We start from the raw sequence: 18,040 nt of genomic DNA, 5'->3' as shown, positions 1-18,040 counted from the left end.
ATAGATGATTAATGTTTACTTTTTTAACATATAATATTTCTTTCAGCTTTAAATCTAGTTATTGTTTTCTTTAAGTAACTGTGTTACTATAAACTTGTCGAGTCCGTCTCGTATAACACTTTTTGCTGTACTCCGTACTGACTACGAACTCGACTGGCCTACCACAAGGTTATATACAGTACCTACCTACCTACCTAGGTACCTACAGAACTCGCAAGTCAATAAATATCGAAACTGATGTTATCGAAGCATATCATCCCTCGGGTTTTATTAATTGTTAATTGCTTAAGTAAATTCTCTTCGTTTTTCTGCCTTATTATTCCTCTGGCTATATTTTTCCAGACTTTATTTAGTCGTCTTTGTCCTTCTTATCCTTCTTGTCCTTCTTGGCGTTTACATACAGTCGGCCCAGCAACAAACCTCAAATTGCACCAGAAATAGCATGTCTACTACTTCTCCTGTGCGATTATAGTAGAGGAACTTATTTGGATAATAGTTGAAGTTTCTATCCGTCTTTTAACTCTTTATTTCTTAGGGTCGTTAGTTTTTCTGCTTCGCGTCAGTGAATCATTAACAAACTCGTCTACATATATCACCCTCCACTCTCTCACACATTCATTTCGTCTTCTTCATCTTCACATCTCGCACATCACAGCACTCCTCGCGCAAACCATCGCGCATATCTTCTTCATCTTTCATTGCCTTTCCCTATTTAGGCAGTAGAATATCTTCACTTCACTTCACTTTACTACACTACAACACACGTGCTCCTTAACTTAATCTTTCCTCAACTTTTTTTTCTCTCATCTTTTCCTCAAGTCAAGACCTGATTCTACTTTGCGCTTTCATCTCGGTATCGAGATACTCATTCTTTCCGCTTCTATCGTCGCGAAGTAACATCGCTCACACACCAACGCAAAGTCATTCAGCAAGCATTCTGCTACGTTTTCATTCTTTCCAAGGTCAGTCTCACTCCTACCCTTTATTTACCTCTGCAATCCCCTCCTACACCCTTATGCATTATCATATGGTCTTCGCCAAATCGACGATATTCTAACTAACAAAATCTTAGACCAAACCTACACCAAAGATGGCCCCAGCATCAAACGCAAAGGCTAACTACAAGACCTACGAGGCTCAGGCCCGTATGGTTCGCGCTATTGTGGCTGCGCACCCTGAAATCAAGTGGAACTACAAGGGTAAGATTATATTTCTCTATATTCATCCATCTTATTCTCCGTGATCCTTCTTTGCCTATAACTGTGCCTGGGGTTGACACTCCGCCCCCAGAAATCGCCGCCTGTTATGGCTCTGATATGACTGATCATGCCCTAAACCATCGTTTCCGAAAGGTTCGGGCCTCGACCAATATTATCAGCATTGCGCGTGCCCAGGGCTTCGATATGAAGGACTTGACCACCGACGAGAATCTGCTCCCTTCTACCCAGCAAGCCATCGACAAGAACAGTAGGCTCTCCGACCTTGTCGTTCCCTCTTTGCGCCAACATCTGCTAACATCCTCACTTTATAGACATCGCCAAATACTTTGGACAATCCACTACCGACGGAATTCAGTTTCAGTTCCGCACTATCAAGAAGGACGCCGAGGCTCTTCGTCAAACTGCTAACAACGGCGGTGATGTTGCCAGCTGCTTGAACCTCGGTACTGGCGCCGGTCCTAACACTCCTTCCAAGCCTACTCCCGCCCGCGGCCAGGCAGGCCGCTCAGGAAAGGGATCTAAGCGCAAGAGTCCACTTCCAGTTCACCCTATTAAGCGCTCCGCTTCGGATGATGAAGAGGAGGATGACATGAACTTTGACGAGCTTGACTACACTCCGTCCAAGAGAACCAAGACTACTGGCCGTGGGGTCACTCCTCGCACAGCTGGCCGGAAAGCCGCTGCTACTATCGCCGAATCTTCCGCCCAGTATCCAGACAGCGAGTCCCCTAATGAAGACGCGCCCACTCCTACACCTGCCAGTGTCAGCCAGTTTGCTTATACTGGCTATGCCGGTCACGTCAACTACCCTGTCGCCAGCGTCCCGACATTCCCTCCTTCCACCAGCGTCTCCTCTGCCTCGATCTTTGGCGATGTCGAACGCAAGCCTCAGCTTTCTATGACGGCTACAACTGCCGCGACTGCTCCTCGCGATCTTGGCATCATGGCGTCTGGTCGATCGGAGTTCTCTGGCGCTTTCACGAACGACGACGACGTTCTCGCGCCCCCTATTGACGATGAACACTACTTCGACTGGGGTAATGGAGAGATCTAAGACCTGAAATCTCAATGTTTCTCGAGAGGACATTTACTAGTATTTTATAGCAAAGCCAATAAAGTACGGTATTATCCTTGAAGAAGGCTTTGCAGAGATACGGCGCATACAGCAGGTTTCATGCGCAACGACTTTATTTTGGTAGCAATAATAGCTAAACCAGCTTCCGGCATTTAACGAACCTAATGCCTCATATTCCCCCTTTACCCCCTAGCATACATACCTGATTTTTCAGCCCCGGTTAGCTGTATGGTTTCTTTTTATTTGGCAACTCTGGCTTTATCTAGTATCTTCCGACGGAAAGTGAAGAAAGGAGAACGAAAAGCAAACAGGGGACTACATAACCTCTATGTAAACTAGCTAGTGAATATACACAATCCGTAACAAATATGGTGCCAATATTTATATCTTGTAAAACCCAAGCTTAGCTAATATTTTCTTAACTCTTAATGCCCAGTGTTTTATTGAGTATTATATATCTAGTATTCTTCCCTGTATCTGATGTTCTTATATATATCCAGTATTTCCTACTTTCTAATATTCCTTCCTATATTTAATAATATTCCTATACCTAGTATTTCTCCCTGTAATTAATATTGTCCCTGATATTTAGTATTATAATATATATTGCTTTTTCTAGTTTTTCAAATATCTTATTTCTAATAAATTAATCTTAGTACTTTAAATCTTGGGTAAATTCAATTTTAGTTGGTATAGTTACGTATTACTAAACACTATAAACACCTTGCTTAACTTGATAGAACTTCCCATAGAGCATCCCTATTCACATAATCGTGGTGAATCAGATTAACAAGCCAGTAATCATCCTTGATGCTGTTCAGGAGCTTTTCACTCTCAGAACCTCGGCCATATACCTTGGCCCACTCACCCCAGATTCCAAACGCCTCCTCGCACCAAGCTCGGAAACTGACCTCTTCGATAATTGTTGGCGTGATAATCTCTTTGCCCGGGAAGACACCCCATGTTACTGCGTTTGTACTCGGGCTGGTCTCCGTCGAGCCGTCCACGTGACCGCCGATGTCCGACGAGACGTAGTCACCGCGGGCGTTGCTGGCGTAGAAGCACACATAGTCTTGCAGCTCTGATGATACGAGCTTAGCCTTGAGAATTTCCCACTCATTCGACGGGATGAAGAATTCGACAAACGACTTCTGGAAGACGAAGCCGTTGGGCGGACCCCAACCAAAGGTGGCGTCACTGGAGCGCAGGCCGTTGACAGCGGGCTGTGACGCAACGGTCCACCAGCCTTTACCATTCAGCTGCAGGAGGTGAGGTTTAATGGTTGAACTCTCCGCCCTAAGCTCCTCCTCGCTCCACGGAATAGCAGAGAGCTCTCCTTGTATGTGCTTGACAAACAGGTCGTTAATGTCCTGCCGCGTCTTGGGGTGATCCCAAAGCTTGACGGCCTGCGTCACGGACATGTGGAGACTTACGCCGTATCCGTCAATCTCACCATATGCGGGTGAGCGAGCGTCACCGAAACGACCGTTAGGGAAGTCGTCCCATGTCGCCTCACGGCCCAAAGCACCCTCACCTTCCGATATGGCCAACGTGTTGGCGCGTGTGTTGACGGCCTCGGCACGCCCGCCGGCCTCTAAGCCTGTCGCTTCCCACTCGGGATATACTGCTGGCCTATCACCGACAATGACATAATTGTGAGGGTCTGAGGCAACAGAAGAGTGCCTTCTGGACTGTCGAGAGCGAGAGTGGCTGCTTGAGCGCATGTTGCCGTTGATCTGTAGCGCGGGAATGGCGAGTTCATCAACTGCAACAACAGCTTCCTCATTCTCAGGTGGGTCAGGGATGAGGTTTGCTCGCTCCAGGATGAAGGACACTGCCTTCTCCAAGTTGAGTGTGTAAAAGTGGAAGCCCTTTGGGCCTGGTGTCTTTGACTTGATGTCCTTGATCTTGTCTATCAACTCGTTGACAATGTCCACGCCAACCATCTTTACCCGTTCATCATCACCCTTGACAGCATCTAGACGTTCAAGAAGATGGTCAGGGATTTTGGCATGGCTCAGCTTGGTGGTTCGCTTAATCATCTGGTAGCTTTGAATCGGCATTAGTCCAGGAATGATGGGAATTCCCTTGAAAGCACCACTGGGGTGCTCCCTTAAAGTGGTTTCGAAGTGTTCATATGCTTCAATATCGAAGAAGAGTTGGGTCTGGATGAAGTCGGCACCGGCTTGGACTTTCTGGACAAGATAGGGGAGATCGTGCTCCACACTCTGTCCCAAAGGATGGCTTTCCTCGGCGTGACCCTCGGGGTATGCTGCAACGCCAATACAGAAATAGTCGCCATGAGTTTTGCGGATGTATCTAACCAAATCGACAGCCCAGTTGAAGTCCTGGCCTCCATCGTCCTCTGAATCTTCAGCGTCGCGGTACTCTTCTCTTCTTGGAGGGTCGCCTCGCAGAGCCAAGATATTTCTGATGCCCAATGCCTTTGCATCGGAGAGGGCCTCGTCGATCAATTTCTTGCTCATGTTTGTGCATGTCAAGTGCAGACAAGTTGTAAGTCCGACTTCTCTCTGGCACAACTCAGCCAGTTCAAGCGATTTCTGAGAGGTGCTGCCACCGGCTCCCCAGGTGACATTCACAAAAAGAGGGCGAAGTGCTCTTTCCATTCGGTGAAGACGGTCTCGTAGGTTGGAGAATCCCATGGCTGTCTTGGGGGGGAAGAACTCGAGAGAAAAGTAGGTGCCATCAGCCGGCAGAGCGGCGATGCGATCGGTGATCTTGTCCATTGTGATGGACGGAAAGGTTCTGGTCGACAGTGTTGAGAGTATTTATTCGTAGTATGTGGGTTGAATTCAAGGCGCAAGATCGAATATTCACAGTAGAGTTATCACCAACTCGCTGACAGACTGAGTTGGAGAGGGAGGTTGTGCTTGCGAAATCGGAAACCGCTGGGACGGGTCCTTTGTCTTTATCGATTAAGAGCTATCGAGCTCGGTCTGTGGGTGGAAAGTATCTCGACTCAAGGAGATAACTCGGAGTGAGACAAGACAAGACAAGTCAAGTCGAGGACGACGTCGGCGTCTCTTTTTCTTTGATCTTGGAGAGGGCAGGGCAATTGGACTGGGCTAGAGTAGACGAGTTTTGTGGCGGGGCGTCCATGATAGCGGGGTTTCCATATTATTTGTTCACAGCCCTTCAGTAGCCGTTCTCGGTCTGGGCCATTGACTTCAGTGGATGTTAGCAGTCATGACGCATTCGACGGTACCTGAGGTCGGCTATCATGAATTGTGGTGGACCAAGTACCGACTGCGTGATCCGAGCTTTAATTTTCACCACAGGGTAGGTATCTCGAATCGCATCCATACCTGCCAGAACATATCTACAACTTTTGGACCTCAGTGTACACAGTTACACTAGGCACAAAATTGCCCCGACACCAATTGATGCGAATGTGCATCATATAATGCCCAAATACCAATGCCATTGCTTCAATCAAGGTTCATAGGCTGCGCTGCAGCTCGGCGCGCCTTGTCCAATTCATCACTCCACAATTCAATTCGACGTCCGACCATCGCCATCACAGCAACGGCGATTCTCTCTCGACGACACTACGCTATTGACCTCACTTCAATCGACGAAAAATGGCGCAAGAAATGGAAGGAGTCCAATGGAGCCGCGAAAGCGCCCGATAAGCTTGCTGATAGCAAAGACAACCACTATGTGCTACCCATGTTCCCGTACCCATCAGGGACTCTACATCTGGGCCACCTGCGAGTGTACTCTATTGCCGATGTGGTTGCTCGATACCGATCATTGAAAGGCGACAAGGTCATGCTACCCATGGGATGGGATGCATTTGGTTTACCAGCGGAAAACGCTGCGATCGAACGAAACGTTGCGCCAGAAACATGGACGACAAGTAATATGGCCAAAATGAAGGAGCAGCTTGAGCTTATGAATGGAAGTTGGGATTGGAATCGTGTATGTGAAACCCTGGGATGATCTCTCAAATCTAATACGTACCTCAGGAGCTATCCACCTGTGACCCCGGTTTCTACAAACACACTCAGAAGCTCTTCCTCATGCTCCACGAACGAGGCCTCGCATATCAGGCCGAGGCCGAGGTCAATTGGGATCCGGTTGACAAGACTGTCCTTGCAAACGAGCAAGTCGATTCAAACGGCTGCTCTTGGAGATCAGGCGTCAAGGTTGAGAAACGTAACCTTAAACAATGGTTCTTCCGCATTTCTGAGTTCCGCGAAGCCCTCCTTGAGGAGCTCGAGGCGCTTGCAAAAGAAAATGCATGGCCAGAGCGAGTTCTGGCGCAGCAAAAGAATTGGCTGGGAAAGTCAACTGGCGCTTCCATTAAATTCCCTGTCTTGGCCATGGGTCATGACATTCGGGCTGCGATCGAAGTATTCACTACTCGACCTGACACCCTCTTCGGCGTTCAGTATGTGGCTCTTGCGGCCAGCCATCCCATTGTAGCCAAGCTTGCGGCTTCAGACCCCGAGTTGCAAGCGTTCATTGATACCATCCCTGGTCTACCTGCAGACTCAAAGGTGGGTTATTTGCTGCCACACCTCCGGGCTATCAACCCCCTTGCCTACCACGAAGAAACGCCCGATGCCACCAAAGTCTCACTGCCCGTCTACATTGCGCCGTACGTTCTGGGCGACTATGGCGAAGGCGCTGTTATGGGTGTTCCTGGCCACGACTTGAGAGATAATGCATTCTGGAAGGAGCACCACTATGACGCGCCTGTCCGACAAGTCCTATCCGCATCTGAGGATGAGTCAACGACAGCTATGGAAAACGAGCCTTTTGTCGAACATGGCATCATGACAGAACATAGTGGTTCCTTCAAGGGCAAACATTCAGCTGCCGCCGGAGAGGAGATTGTGAAGTTACTTGAGAAAGCTGAACTTGCTGAGCCGGTTGAGAAGTGGCGTCTAAGAGACTGGCTGATCAGCCGGCAACGATATTGGGGCACCCCGATCCCCATTATCCACTGTGATACATGCGGTCCGGTGCCTGTACCAAACGAACAGCTTCCCGTAAAACTTCCCGATGTGGACTGGGCAGAGACGCGCAGCGGCAGTCCCTTGGAGTCCTCGTCTGAGTTTGTTAATACGACTTGTCCCAAGTGTAACAGCGCTGCTCGAAGAGACACTGATACCATGGATACTTTCGTCGATTCAAGCTGGTACTATGCTCGCTTTGCTGATCCGCATAACCAAGACCAGCCATTCTCCCCTGAAGCTGGCAAGACTCTTCCCGTCGACACCTACATCGGCGGTATTGAGCACGCCATTCTTCATCTGCTCTATGCACGTTTCATCTTCAAGTTCTTGGCCTCAACAAATTTACTTCCTCAATATACTGAAGAAACCTACAAATCCGCTGAACCATTTAAGCGTCTGATCACACAGGGCATGGTCCACGGCAAGACATACATCGACCCTGACAACGGCCGCTTTCTTAAGCCCGACGAGGTTGACCTGACGGACCCCAACAAACCCAAGGTGATGGCTTCTGGAAAGTCGGCTAATATCGCCTACGAGAAGATGTCCAAGTCTAAGTACAACGGGGTTGATCCGTCAGAATTCATCTCCAAGTACGGCGCTGACGCGACCCGCGCGCACATGCTCTTCCAGGCTCCGGTTGGCGACATTCTCAACTGGGACGAGGGAAAGATCACCGGTGTCACACGTTGGCTTCAACGGCTACACGATCAAATTACAGCCATCGCTGCAGAGCCCTGCAAGAAAAAGATGTCTGCTAGAGACTACCTTGCTGCCAAGCATGAGAGCCTCGGGTCAGCACCTGCAAAGGAACTTGCGCAGTGGGACGCCGAAGCAGCTATCTGGCGTGATGTCCAACGTATCATTGCCTCTGTTTCAGAATCTTATGACGAAGTTTACTCCCTCAACACAGTAGTATCAGACCTCATGATCCTCACCAATACCCTCGCCGATAACACTACCGCTAGTCCGATTGTCAAGCGTGAGGCTGCCCAGGCTCTCATTTCCATGATAGCACCAATCACTCCCGCCTTTGCAGAGGAATGCTGGGCTCTTCTACACCCTTCCTCACTCTCTATATTCGAGTCTACCAGCTTCCCCACAGCAGATGCCTCCTTGGCTGAGCTAGTCCGACCGCGAGTGCAGCCCTGCGCAGTGCAGATCAACGGCAAAGTACGCGGTGTCGTGAATATCCCGCCCCCTCCCGCTGAGCTAACGGGCGATGAGCTGCGTGACTGGATGGTCAACGAAATTCTTCAGACTGAGGAGGGCGCAGCGCGCTTCTCTAGGGGACAGTATAATCTGCGTGCAGCCAAGAGGGCTATTCCTGTGAGGGGAGGAAAGACGATCAACTTTGTATTAAAATAGATAGCGCGAACATGTTATAAGAGAAGAATGTACGAGTACTTGTGGCATAGAGAAACGATATAGAACGTCGGTATATGTTGCTTAATGCTTTGCGAGAGGTGGTTATAAGATAATGCGACTGTCAAAGGCGTTAATCGAACCACTTCGACACTTCTGTTACACCATGAATTAAATACACTTGTACTCCGTGCTACAACTCAATGGCGATACATCATTGTTAAAGATCGAATACTTTGATTTTCATGCAGCTTTTGAAACCGAGCTATATAAGTATTTCTTGATTAAGTAATAACTATCTTAAGACAACGTGGCCGAGTGGTTAAGGCGATGCCCTGCTATTTCTCTGAAGAACTATCATAGGCATTGTGTTCGCACGCGTAGGTTCGAATCCTGCCGTTGTCGAATTATTGTTTTTGCTGATTTATCAACCAAGACATCTCCTTTTTGCATTTTGGATTGCAGCATCATTATCTCTCCTTTTTCCTTCCTGTATAATTTGTCGACTGGGACAGCTAACTGGTGGCTGGTTTTCAGGCTTGGTCTTCGCGGGATCTCTCAGGGGCAGATGCCGCAGAAGCAAAAGCTCAACCGACGACGTATTGGAAATGCTTGTATCAAGGAAAATTCTTGAAACAAGACACTTTGTTCATTATCGTATATTTGGTAATTCGGGGTTTGGCGTGTTGCTTCATGATCCAATCGGACACACCGCAACATCCCCTTTGTTGAAGACAATTCTCCTGCACCAGCCGAAACCCAACTCAACGTCGAGATGGTATGTAATTGGTAGACGAATAGACCTTTCCGCTTACAAGACACTAGACTCATGACCATATTTGGCCATATATACGGAAATTTTGGGTTGAGAAATGAATTTCGGCAAGAGAGACGTAACAGAAGCAAATAGTTCCATCTCAGGTCAGCAACCGCTGACCATCTATATCTAGCTTTCGGCCGTACCCTGCATACAGGATGCCAAGAACGGTACTATCTAAATGAGTACTTGGAACAATCTTCATGGCAATCATTGAGCAGCGTGAATAGGGCGATATGCAACCGCTATTGGCCTGCAAGTCGCATGCCAACACACCGAGTCTGCTCAGCAGCTTAGACGAAGCATCTTACGGTATGGGATTTGTATCCAAAAATCAGAATTCTACCGCTTCCAATTATATGCTAGAAATGTTCACATCGGGTTGCCTATGTGGCTCGTGATCTAATGTACCTAATGTAGATTTTACAGCTGAAAACAATCAACTCCGAATCAAATCGCAATAAAATACCACAGCAAATGCACGATGTAACGCATAAGCAGACGTTTTCAGCGTATATCCAGCCCAAGACAGCAAGATTATCCGGTTCGCTCGGCGGTTCGCTCCTCATCTTGCAGCAAGCTTTCGCTCTCGCGCTCACCAGATTGCGTGCTCTCGGCGTCACGATACAAAACGTAGTGCTGGACAATGAAAACAGAGTCGTAGATCATGCTGATGTTGCCAAGCGCAAACTTGACGGGGTTTCCAGTGATGCCGCTCCAGTCACGCTGTTGGTAGCTGTCAATAGCCTGCTGGCTAACGCTAAGGACACCACCAGTGAGATCCAGTAAGATCTGAAAGATGCTCCATCCCTCGGTACTCTGGTTCCTGTAGTTTGCGACGATCTGGGGCGTGTACTTGATCAAAGTGACAATAAGTTTGACGTAGCCGACAGCGTAGACGATGTCGAGTGCGACCCAGTCATAGACGGCATCGTTCCCAGGTGAAGCAGAAACAATGATACAGGTGCACAAGACGCCAGTGATACAGCCTGCTGCTACTCCAAGAATGAAGCGGCTGGGACGGTTGCCAGAATTCGGAGCAAACCCCCACAAAGCAGGTGAGAGATACTGTGAGGTTGTGATGATGGAGAGGAACAGGGCATGGAGGGCAAATGTAATGTCGTTGAACTGTACAGTAGATTCAAGGCCCTTGTGTCTGGCGGCATACTGGGCACGGATCTCTGGTGAGTAGTAGAAAGCTACATTTGAGCTAAAGTACGCAGCGAAGCCTGGAAGGGAGCAATATCACGATCAGCAAGGATGAAAAATGTCAGAGGACATGGGTTGATAGAGACGGTAGTGATCGGGCCCAGGGGCACCAGGGTGATAAGGGCAGGGCTGGTTGGGGGTGTAGGTTCTGAGCTGACACTTATATCATGTATCATGCATGGTCTAGGCCATAGGGGGGTCTGGGTACATCAGGGTGAGACTCACCGAGGACGTTGATCAAGGGGAAATCGACAGTGGTTCCGGTTGTGGAGCGGCGACGCCAGTTGAGCAAGGGCTGAGGGTAGAAAGACGCGCTCCAAGCGAAGAAGTAAACCCAACCAAAGAGGCCTGAGAGGAAGTTGAGGAATGAGACTGTCATATTGGCTTCTTTTGAATCAGCTTGCCGTTACGTGACAAGGTTGAGAGTAGCAGGAGAATATAAGAGATGTGCAGAAGTAAAGGAGAGTCGAGAGTTGGTTGCTCATGAGAAATTGATCTTGTGTGATTGAAGGTGAGTGAGTCTCATGCGTTCTGACGCCATTTGGGTACGTACTTTTGGCGAGGGAAAAGTGTGGCTGACAGGTACAAGATGTGGCTGCATGACACAATCGGAGACGATGCACCAATCTATTATATATGATCATGATATATTTACATTCACAACTCTTCATTTATCGGTACGATATATGATCAGGAATAGTCTAGAAGATGCAGGCTCAGTAACGGTTCAATGCTCCTTAAGCCGGAATATTACGGTGAGTTTACGGAGAACATCCGAACAAGGTCATTGTGTCTAGCAAAAAATCAATGTGATATGAAGGATAGAGACAGAACTTGAGAAAAAGATGATCAAGGGGCACAGATGTAATCCTAGACAAGAGAAGGTTTGCAGAGTGATTAAAGAATACATAAACGGGAATTGACCGAAGACGCCCTGACATATTGAAGCAAGTGGATACTCCCCCTTTGGATAGAGATCTTGATTTTCTAGAACATCTAAGTATTAGTAGAAGCTCAGCTTGGAGCCAGACCCTTGTATCGGTAGCGAGCGGTGTATGAATACAAAAGTCAAAGGTCCAGAGCCGCAAAAGAAGGCCCAAAAAAGATCACGCCAGGGAAAGGGAAAAGCGCACCAGGATGAGGCTCGAAATAGTGGAGCATGTAGATAAATAGAACAGGGTCGGAAGAGGCCGGACAAAGATGATGTTTAATTGATGCAGAGTTTCACGCGGGTTATTTTCTTTTAGCAGAGTTGATCGGTAGGTTCGGAGCCGATGTGGACACTGTAAGGTGAAAGTATGTACTCTGTATGAAGCAAGATGATGAACCTTGAATATCTACAGTAGCACTGGTTGGTTACATTATCTACGAATGCGGCTGCAGCTTGGTGATGCATTCCTGTCCAAAGATGCATGCCGTACTATTTCCGAACCATGCCCGTTTGATTTTCATGACGAATGGTCTGGAAACCCATTTTAAGTCGGCTTGTTTTGAGAGGAAAACATCAAACAATGGAGCTCGCAGGGGTTGAAGGAGACTGGGAATAGAGGCAGGGCAGACTTGGGACGATGATGAACGGTCTTGCACCTCCGTCTATATCGTGGCAGTCTTTCGTTTCTATAACTCATTTAGAATATTATGTAAAGATTTATATTTAACTCATCATAACACATTCGTTCTCTAGTTCTTATTTATTTTTGCAATTGTCAATAATTATCACTTACAAGACTCATGGCCTGGAGGTTTAAAAATGGGACCTCTTAAACTCCCGATACTAAACCTTGCAAATTAGTGGAGTCAACGGCTGGTCCGCGACGGGGCATCGCTCGGCACCGCTACGGTACTTGTCACCTCATGCTCAGCCCACTGATAAAGGCAGTCTGTAACTTGACTTAATGATACTGACTGTCCCGTTCTATTCCCCTGTAGAGCCTCCTGGTATCCGGGATTCATTATGAAGGTGTATTGCTCAATTCATGGCTGGCTGTAAATGCCCATCTCGTCAATTCAGCTCAGAAGGGACAAGACTTCCGCGAGTCAGCTTACAGACAAACACTTGGGCTGAGATGGGTGTCACCAGCTTAACAAAAACGAGAAATTGCAAGGTCGAATAGAAAGCCAAGGCTCAATCTTTCGGTCAACATCATCAGCTATCTAGATGAGGCGTGTATCTAAAGCAACAGCCGAAATGAAATGTGATTGACTTTGTCCCGTACCATAAACATGAGCAGTTTGGAATGTATTCTGAGTATCCCTGTCCTTCGTTTCTTTAGTAGTCGATTGCTCGTAAGTTTAAGCCCCAGCCGGGCCCGTCGTGTTACCAGGGGGAGGGCGTGTCTCGTAACGTTAACTGACAACTACGGCCACGGCCGCATCTAAATCAAGGTCGGCATCTCTTTTGACTCACCTTGTAATCTACAGATTGTTTGAATATATCTATATATATCAAGTCTATTCATCCTCTTGTTCTGGCTTCTTTTTCTTCATCTTCATTCTCCACCAACACCAAACTTTAAACACGCATCAGTCTTGTCATCATACCACTCAACGCCTCAAAGATCGACGCTACTACAAGATCAACATCATCACTGTCACATTTATTGGATAAACCCAATTCGAACCAACAATACCTACTAGTCATTCAGCAGTCTAGCAGCTCTTCATAAACTTGATTTAAGATCTCTGCAACGCCAACATCAACTACTAACCTACTCTCAAACAATATCTACTTATATCACCAACCAACCAACCACTTCTACTACTTTGATACCAACAATCAATCAACCAATCAATCAATATGGCTGCTGCAGTCCAACAACAACAACAACAACCTCACCAGACAGGCTTCCTTGACCTTCCAGTCGAGATCCGCCTAGAAATCTACGACCAACTCCTCATCACAGCCCCCTACACAAGATGCGGTCGTCCCTGTCCCGAACAAAAAGTCCACGCCTCTCTCCTCCGCACCAACCATCAGATCCACGATGAGGCCACAGATCTTCTCTACGGGCGCAACACATTTCTCTCCCACCCAACACTTCTCACATCCTTCCCCCGTCTTCGAAACTGGTACGGCCCCGTCAAGGAGTCCTCCATTATTCCCAGCATCCGCCGCTTCCACGCCCAAGTCCGCCTCGACGTCGATCTCCCCTACGATGCAGAAGCCGTGACAAAAGCCTACAGCGGCCTAGACGAGCTGACCATCGACGTCGTTCAGTCCATGTTCCTCGGTGTGGGATACCGCAACCTGCGCATGTTTGAGGGCGTCAGGGGTGTCAAGAAGGTCACTGTTACCGGCAGCACGACTGGCTTCGAAGATTACGTCGAGTGGCTCAAGATAGCCATGACGAGTGAGCCTGACGCCAAGGTCCCCGAGTTTGTACCTCAACAACAAGCGGGCTGGATTCAACGCTTAGCCACTGTGCACTATTAAGCTGCTTTCAGAGTTCCTTTCCTTTTCTTTTTCACGTCTATCTTCATTTCATTCGTTGAGAGTTCGCTTCAGTTTTTGGGTTTCATGTATTTGGAGCGATGTGTGTGTGAAAGAACTAACGAATGTGATGATCGTCTTTATTATCAGATTGGAGTTTTGGACTACCTGGCAGGCGCTGGGGTAAAAGAGATATATCACAAGCGCATACTGAACATGCGCATCAGATAGACATACTGGTATTAGCAGTATAAACGGCATATATTAATGGAATAAATTACTAATTCAAAGTTATGAATCGTTTATTGAAGTCTAACAAATACTATGAATACGCGCTATCTTCACGCCATCCATGAACCAAATTTACACCGCCTCCCTTTAATCCTGTACTGATATCACTAGACTGTATGCTGCTAAATATGCACATACATATATAACATAATTTTGCTGTCATTTCTACATGAAACTCACACAAGCTATAGTAACATAACAACAACAATGAAATAAAATAATCAGCCAACAAAGTAATAAAAAAAAGGACGACAGTAAAACAGCTCCCATCACACCCTTTAAATGCCCCAGAACGCCGAGTCTGATGCAAAAGAAGCAGACGCTCCCCCCTCGCCCGCTCAGCCTGGGACTCGCATATAAGGTTTACCTTCTCAACAAACTTCTTTTTTGTATTCCGTCTTCCAGTTGTATCCCTGTGCCTTTATCTTTTTATCTTGGTCTTCCGCTCTAAATGAAAAAGATCAATCCAAAATAGACAGACTACCGCCGATGTCTTTGGTTCGAAGCATCAGTCCAAGGAAATGGCAACTCCTCGGCTCTGTCCGGTACTTGTGCACGGGCGGTTCGGACATTGAAGCCCGGCCGTTGGCGCCATAGCCGAGCAGTCACCAGACGATCGCTTTAGTCAACCCTTGCTTCCTTGTCAACCTCGAATCAATCTAGACTTTATCCTTTTTTCCTCCTTCCTTTCGCATTTGGTATCTCATCTCGTTTCAATCCAGCAGTTTACTGGCCACCACCGCCCATGATCTTGGGTAGCGATCGCCATCCCTTCTCGTTGGGAAGCTTGACCTTGCCAAAGTCCTCATCAAGATCAAGGATCACCTTGAGGGCATTGCGGCTGCGGCCGTAAGGGCTGGTGTCCAAGCTGCCCTTGACCGTTGACAAAGCATCTGACACTCCTGTAGGGATCTTCTCCTTCTGGGTACCAGGCATGGGCAGGACAGTTTGGAGAACCTCGTACGCAGCCAAAGTGAAACCAAACTGAGGCGATGATCGGAAGATACGGGCAGGGCCACCCTTGAAGAAGGCAGTGAGGCCCTCCTCCTTCCAGATGGTCTTGGCAGCGTGTCGCAAACCGTTGTATGTGGCCTCACCCTTGCGAGCCTCGACCTGAAGTCGGGTCTTGATAACGTCGCATGGAGTTGTCAGGTAGGCGGCGGGCATACCAGCGATAGCACCGGCAGTCAGTAGCTGCAGGACGCCCAGCTTATGTGTAGGGGACTCGCCGAAGAAGTCCTTCTTGAGATGGCTATAGGTGGGGAAGTAGATGGCGGAAAAGGGAACATCGCGGAGCAGACACGCCGAAGCGCCCTTGTACAATCCGACGAGACCCAAGTTGCGCACAATCCACATGGCTGATCGCTTCGGTGTTCCTTCGACGGTCTTGGCGACCTCGCCCTGGACTTGGAGGCGAATCTTGACGATCTCGAGAGGGTTGGTAAAAACCTGGGGTATGTTTGTCAGTTGCGCTTCTTTCAGGGCTCTGTCAATTAAAAACTTACAACTTGGCAGGCACCAGCAGAGCCACCAGAGATCATCTCGGACCAAAGTGTGATATTTCCGTTTTTGTCGGTGAACGCTTTTCGGGCGATGTCATTGACGGTGAGCTTGATGGCCTTCTCCGGAGCGACACCGACCAACTGCGGTAGCACACCCGAGTAGAGGCCTCGGAAACCCTCGTTACGGATGACCTTCTGGAAGCAATCGATCGAGTTCTTGTAGAGACGCTGACCGGGTTGGGCACCTCGCTGGTTTTGCAACCGTGTCTTGACTAAATCAATGGGGTACACCATGAATGCACCGAATGCACCAGCAACACTACCAAGGGCAAAGTTGTAACCAGAAGTCAAGACGGTCATCAGGATACCTCCATCCGCAACCTTGGCTTTGGTAGCCTCGACGGCATCATAAATAGGGTTGCGCCATGAAGGGTCGAGGACCTTGGCGAAATCGGAGAGTCCCAAGCGGCCAGAGGGCTCGTCAAGGCCAGCAAAGTGGAAGAGAATGTCGGTTTCCATGGGAGTGAAGAGAGAGAAGCGAGTGAGTTTGGCAGCCTCATTCAGGAACTCGGGGCGTGTGATCTTTCCATCCTTGCTCTGGTCGATAGCGCGGCGCAAGATGATCTCAACGAGATCCATGCCACCGATGACGTTCTGGAATGCGCGCACGTTGGCGTATGAGATCTTGGATCCGATAGAGAGATTGACCAGAGTGTGCAGGTTGTCGAGAATATGCTCAGACAGCTTGTGGCGTGCTGTCTCGACAATGATGCGCTCGAACTCCTCGCCACTGATAAAGCCATCACCGTCCTTGTCAAGCTGGTGGAAGGCCTGTCGGATGCGCTCACCTTGAAGACCTCGCAGCATTTGGCAGAACTGAGGGTAGTCGAGAGGGTGACGATGCTTCTTGTTGCCAATGTAAATCTTGGCCCAGTCGGACTCCCAATCGAATGCTAGGTTGTTAGGGCCCTTGTTGAGCTCATACAGAGTACGGAAGTCGTCGTATTTGACAGCTCCGATGCGCTCAACGTCGAAGAGACGGAAGGCAATCTGATATTCGGCATCGGGCTTGCTGAGAAGGTGCTCAAACACGCCCCAGTCGCCTAGACTCACTCTGCCCTTTCCATTGACGTCGGCGACGCTGAAGAGAATGGAGTATTGGTCGCGTGAGATTTTGTGCTGTTTGATCATTGTTAGCGAGGTCCCAGTGAATATCCATGCCGAGAGGTAATACGGCTGAGAAGAACAGTAGGTGACTCACATAATCTTCGCCAGTGGGCGCAACAGCGTTGATGAATTCCTCGGGTCCGAGATAGAGCTCACCCGTCTCAGAGTCTTTGACAGCATACTGAGTAAATCGTGCCTTTGTGTGGGCAGCAAGCTGCTCTGGCTCGTGTGTCCCAACGACAGCCTCCTTGACGGCCTCGGTGGCCACAGCAAGCTTGGACATTGTAAAATCGGGGTCGACCGGAGGGGTAGGAACAAGCTCTCGAAAAGTGGAAATTTGCGTTTGTAGCAATTGAAGTTGCGATAGATCAAGACCGGTGCTCAGCAGGTCAAAATCAGAAGCTTTTGGGAGAGTCCGGAGACAAGTCGGCGTCGAAAAATGTCACAGGGAGGTGGTCCGACAACGGGCGAAGTACGGGGAAACTCTTTAGAGTGGTTCCAACAGCTGAGGTCGACCTGAGGAAGGAACAGAGACAAAGGATATTCTCCCCTTTGACAGTCGAAGCCAGAAGCAAGAGAAGAATTTCAGAGAAGACACGACGAAGCTGAAGGGGGGCGAAAGAAAAAGAAAGAGAGGCAGAGGAGGAACGAACTGCGTTAATTGGGGAATTTCGAGATGGAGCGAAAGATGAGATAAATTTGCTAACTCCCGCTTCATACAGGTCGGTGGTTGGTCCGGGCGGAGGGGGTGTGCGCGGTAGTGGGTGTGCGCGCCTGACACCTTCTGTACCATGGAGGGGAGCTCACCTTCCAGGGCAGACTTGGAACGAAAAATTGAAAGAGGTACACGCTTGTAAGTATACATTGGTATCATACCTGAGTCGAGATACATGTACATGCATAACCATCCATTCGTGCTGAGTAACTGAACCAAATACGACATGCTTGGAGCCCCAACGCTGTGCATCTTACAGCATGC

The 18,040-nt window shown here is 48.5% G+C and overlaps 6 protein-coding genes across 6 annotated transcripts; 3 read left to right on the top strand and 3 right to left on the bottom strand.

Moving 5' to 3' along the window:
• Positions 1 to 1,090: 1,090 nt before the first annotated feature.
• On the top strand, positions 1,091 to 2,274 carry FSST1_001928 (uncharacterized protein; the record flags this gene model as incomplete). Its single annotated transcript, XM_083227870.1, has 3 exons — positions 1,091 to 1,199; positions 1,291 to 1,467; positions 1,532 to 2,274. 3 exons carry the CDS (start codon positions 1,091 to 1,093, stop codon positions 2,272 to 2,274), a joined length of 1,029 nt encoding a protein of 342 aa, XP_083092110.1.
• A 749-nt stretch (positions 2,275 to 3,023) lies between these two features.
• On the bottom strand, positions 3,024 to 5,042 carry FSST1_001927 (methylenetetrahydrofolate reductase (NAD(P)H) MET12; the record flags this gene model as incomplete). Its single annotated transcript, XM_083227869.1, has 1 exon — positions 3,024 to 5,042. The coding sequence occupies one exon, from the start codon at positions 5,040 to 5,042 to the stop codon at positions 3,024 to 3,026; it is 2,019 nt and encodes a 672-aa protein (XP_083092109.1).
• A 691-nt stretch (positions 5,043 to 5,733) lies between these two features.
• Positions 5,734 to 8,648, top strand: FSST1_001926 (leucine--tRNA ligase NAM2; the record flags this gene model as incomplete). The annotated part of the gene is made up of 2 exons (XM_083227868.1): positions 5,734 to 6,237; positions 6,285 to 8,648. 2 exons carry the CDS (start codon positions 5,734 to 5,736, stop codon positions 8,646 to 8,648), a joined length of 2,868 nt encoding a protein of 955 aa, XP_083092108.1.
• A 1,351-nt stretch (positions 8,649 to 9,999) lies between these two features.
• FSST1_001925 (cystinosin-like protein ERS1) lies at positions 10,000 to 11,050 on the bottom strand (the record flags this gene model as incomplete). Its single annotated transcript, XM_083227866.1, has 2 exons — positions 10,000 to 10,691; positions 10,897 to 11,050. The coding sequence occupies 2 exons, from the start codon at positions 11,048 to 11,050 to the stop codon at positions 10,000 to 10,002; spliced, it is 846 nt and encodes a 281-aa protein (XP_083092107.1).
• Positions 11,051 to 13,468: 2,418 nt separating this feature from the next.
• Positions 13,469 to 14,104, top strand: FSST1_001924 (uncharacterized protein; the record flags this gene model as incomplete). The annotated part of the gene is made up of 1 exon (XM_083227865.1): positions 13,469 to 14,104. The coding sequence occupies one exon, from the start codon at positions 13,469 to 13,471 to the stop codon at positions 14,102 to 14,104; it is 636 nt and encodes a 211-aa protein (XP_083092106.1).
• Positions 14,105 to 15,118: 1,014 nt separating this feature from the next.
• On the bottom strand, positions 15,119 to 17,344 carry FSST1_001923 (citrin domain-containing protein; the record flags this gene model as incomplete). The annotated part of the gene is made up of 3 exons (XM_083227864.1): positions 15,119 to 15,841; positions 15,898 to 17,073; positions 17,156 to 17,344. 3 exons carry the CDS (start codon positions 17,342 to 17,344, stop codon positions 15,119 to 15,121), a joined length of 2,088 nt encoding a protein of 695 aa, XP_083092105.1.
• Between the last annotated feature and the right edge of the window lie 696 nt (positions 17,345 to 18,040).

Source organism: Fusarium sambucinum, chromosome IV, assembly GCF_050947815.1.
Source record: "Fusarium sambucinum isolate potato_lamoka chromosome IV, whole genome shotgun sequence".
In the NCBI taxonomy this organism is placed as follows: domain Eukaryota; kingdom Fungi; phylum Ascomycota; class Sordariomycetes; order Hypocreales; family Nectriaceae; genus Fusarium; species Fusarium sambucinum.
This window is presented reverse-complemented; position numbering and strand designations above follow the sequence as displayed.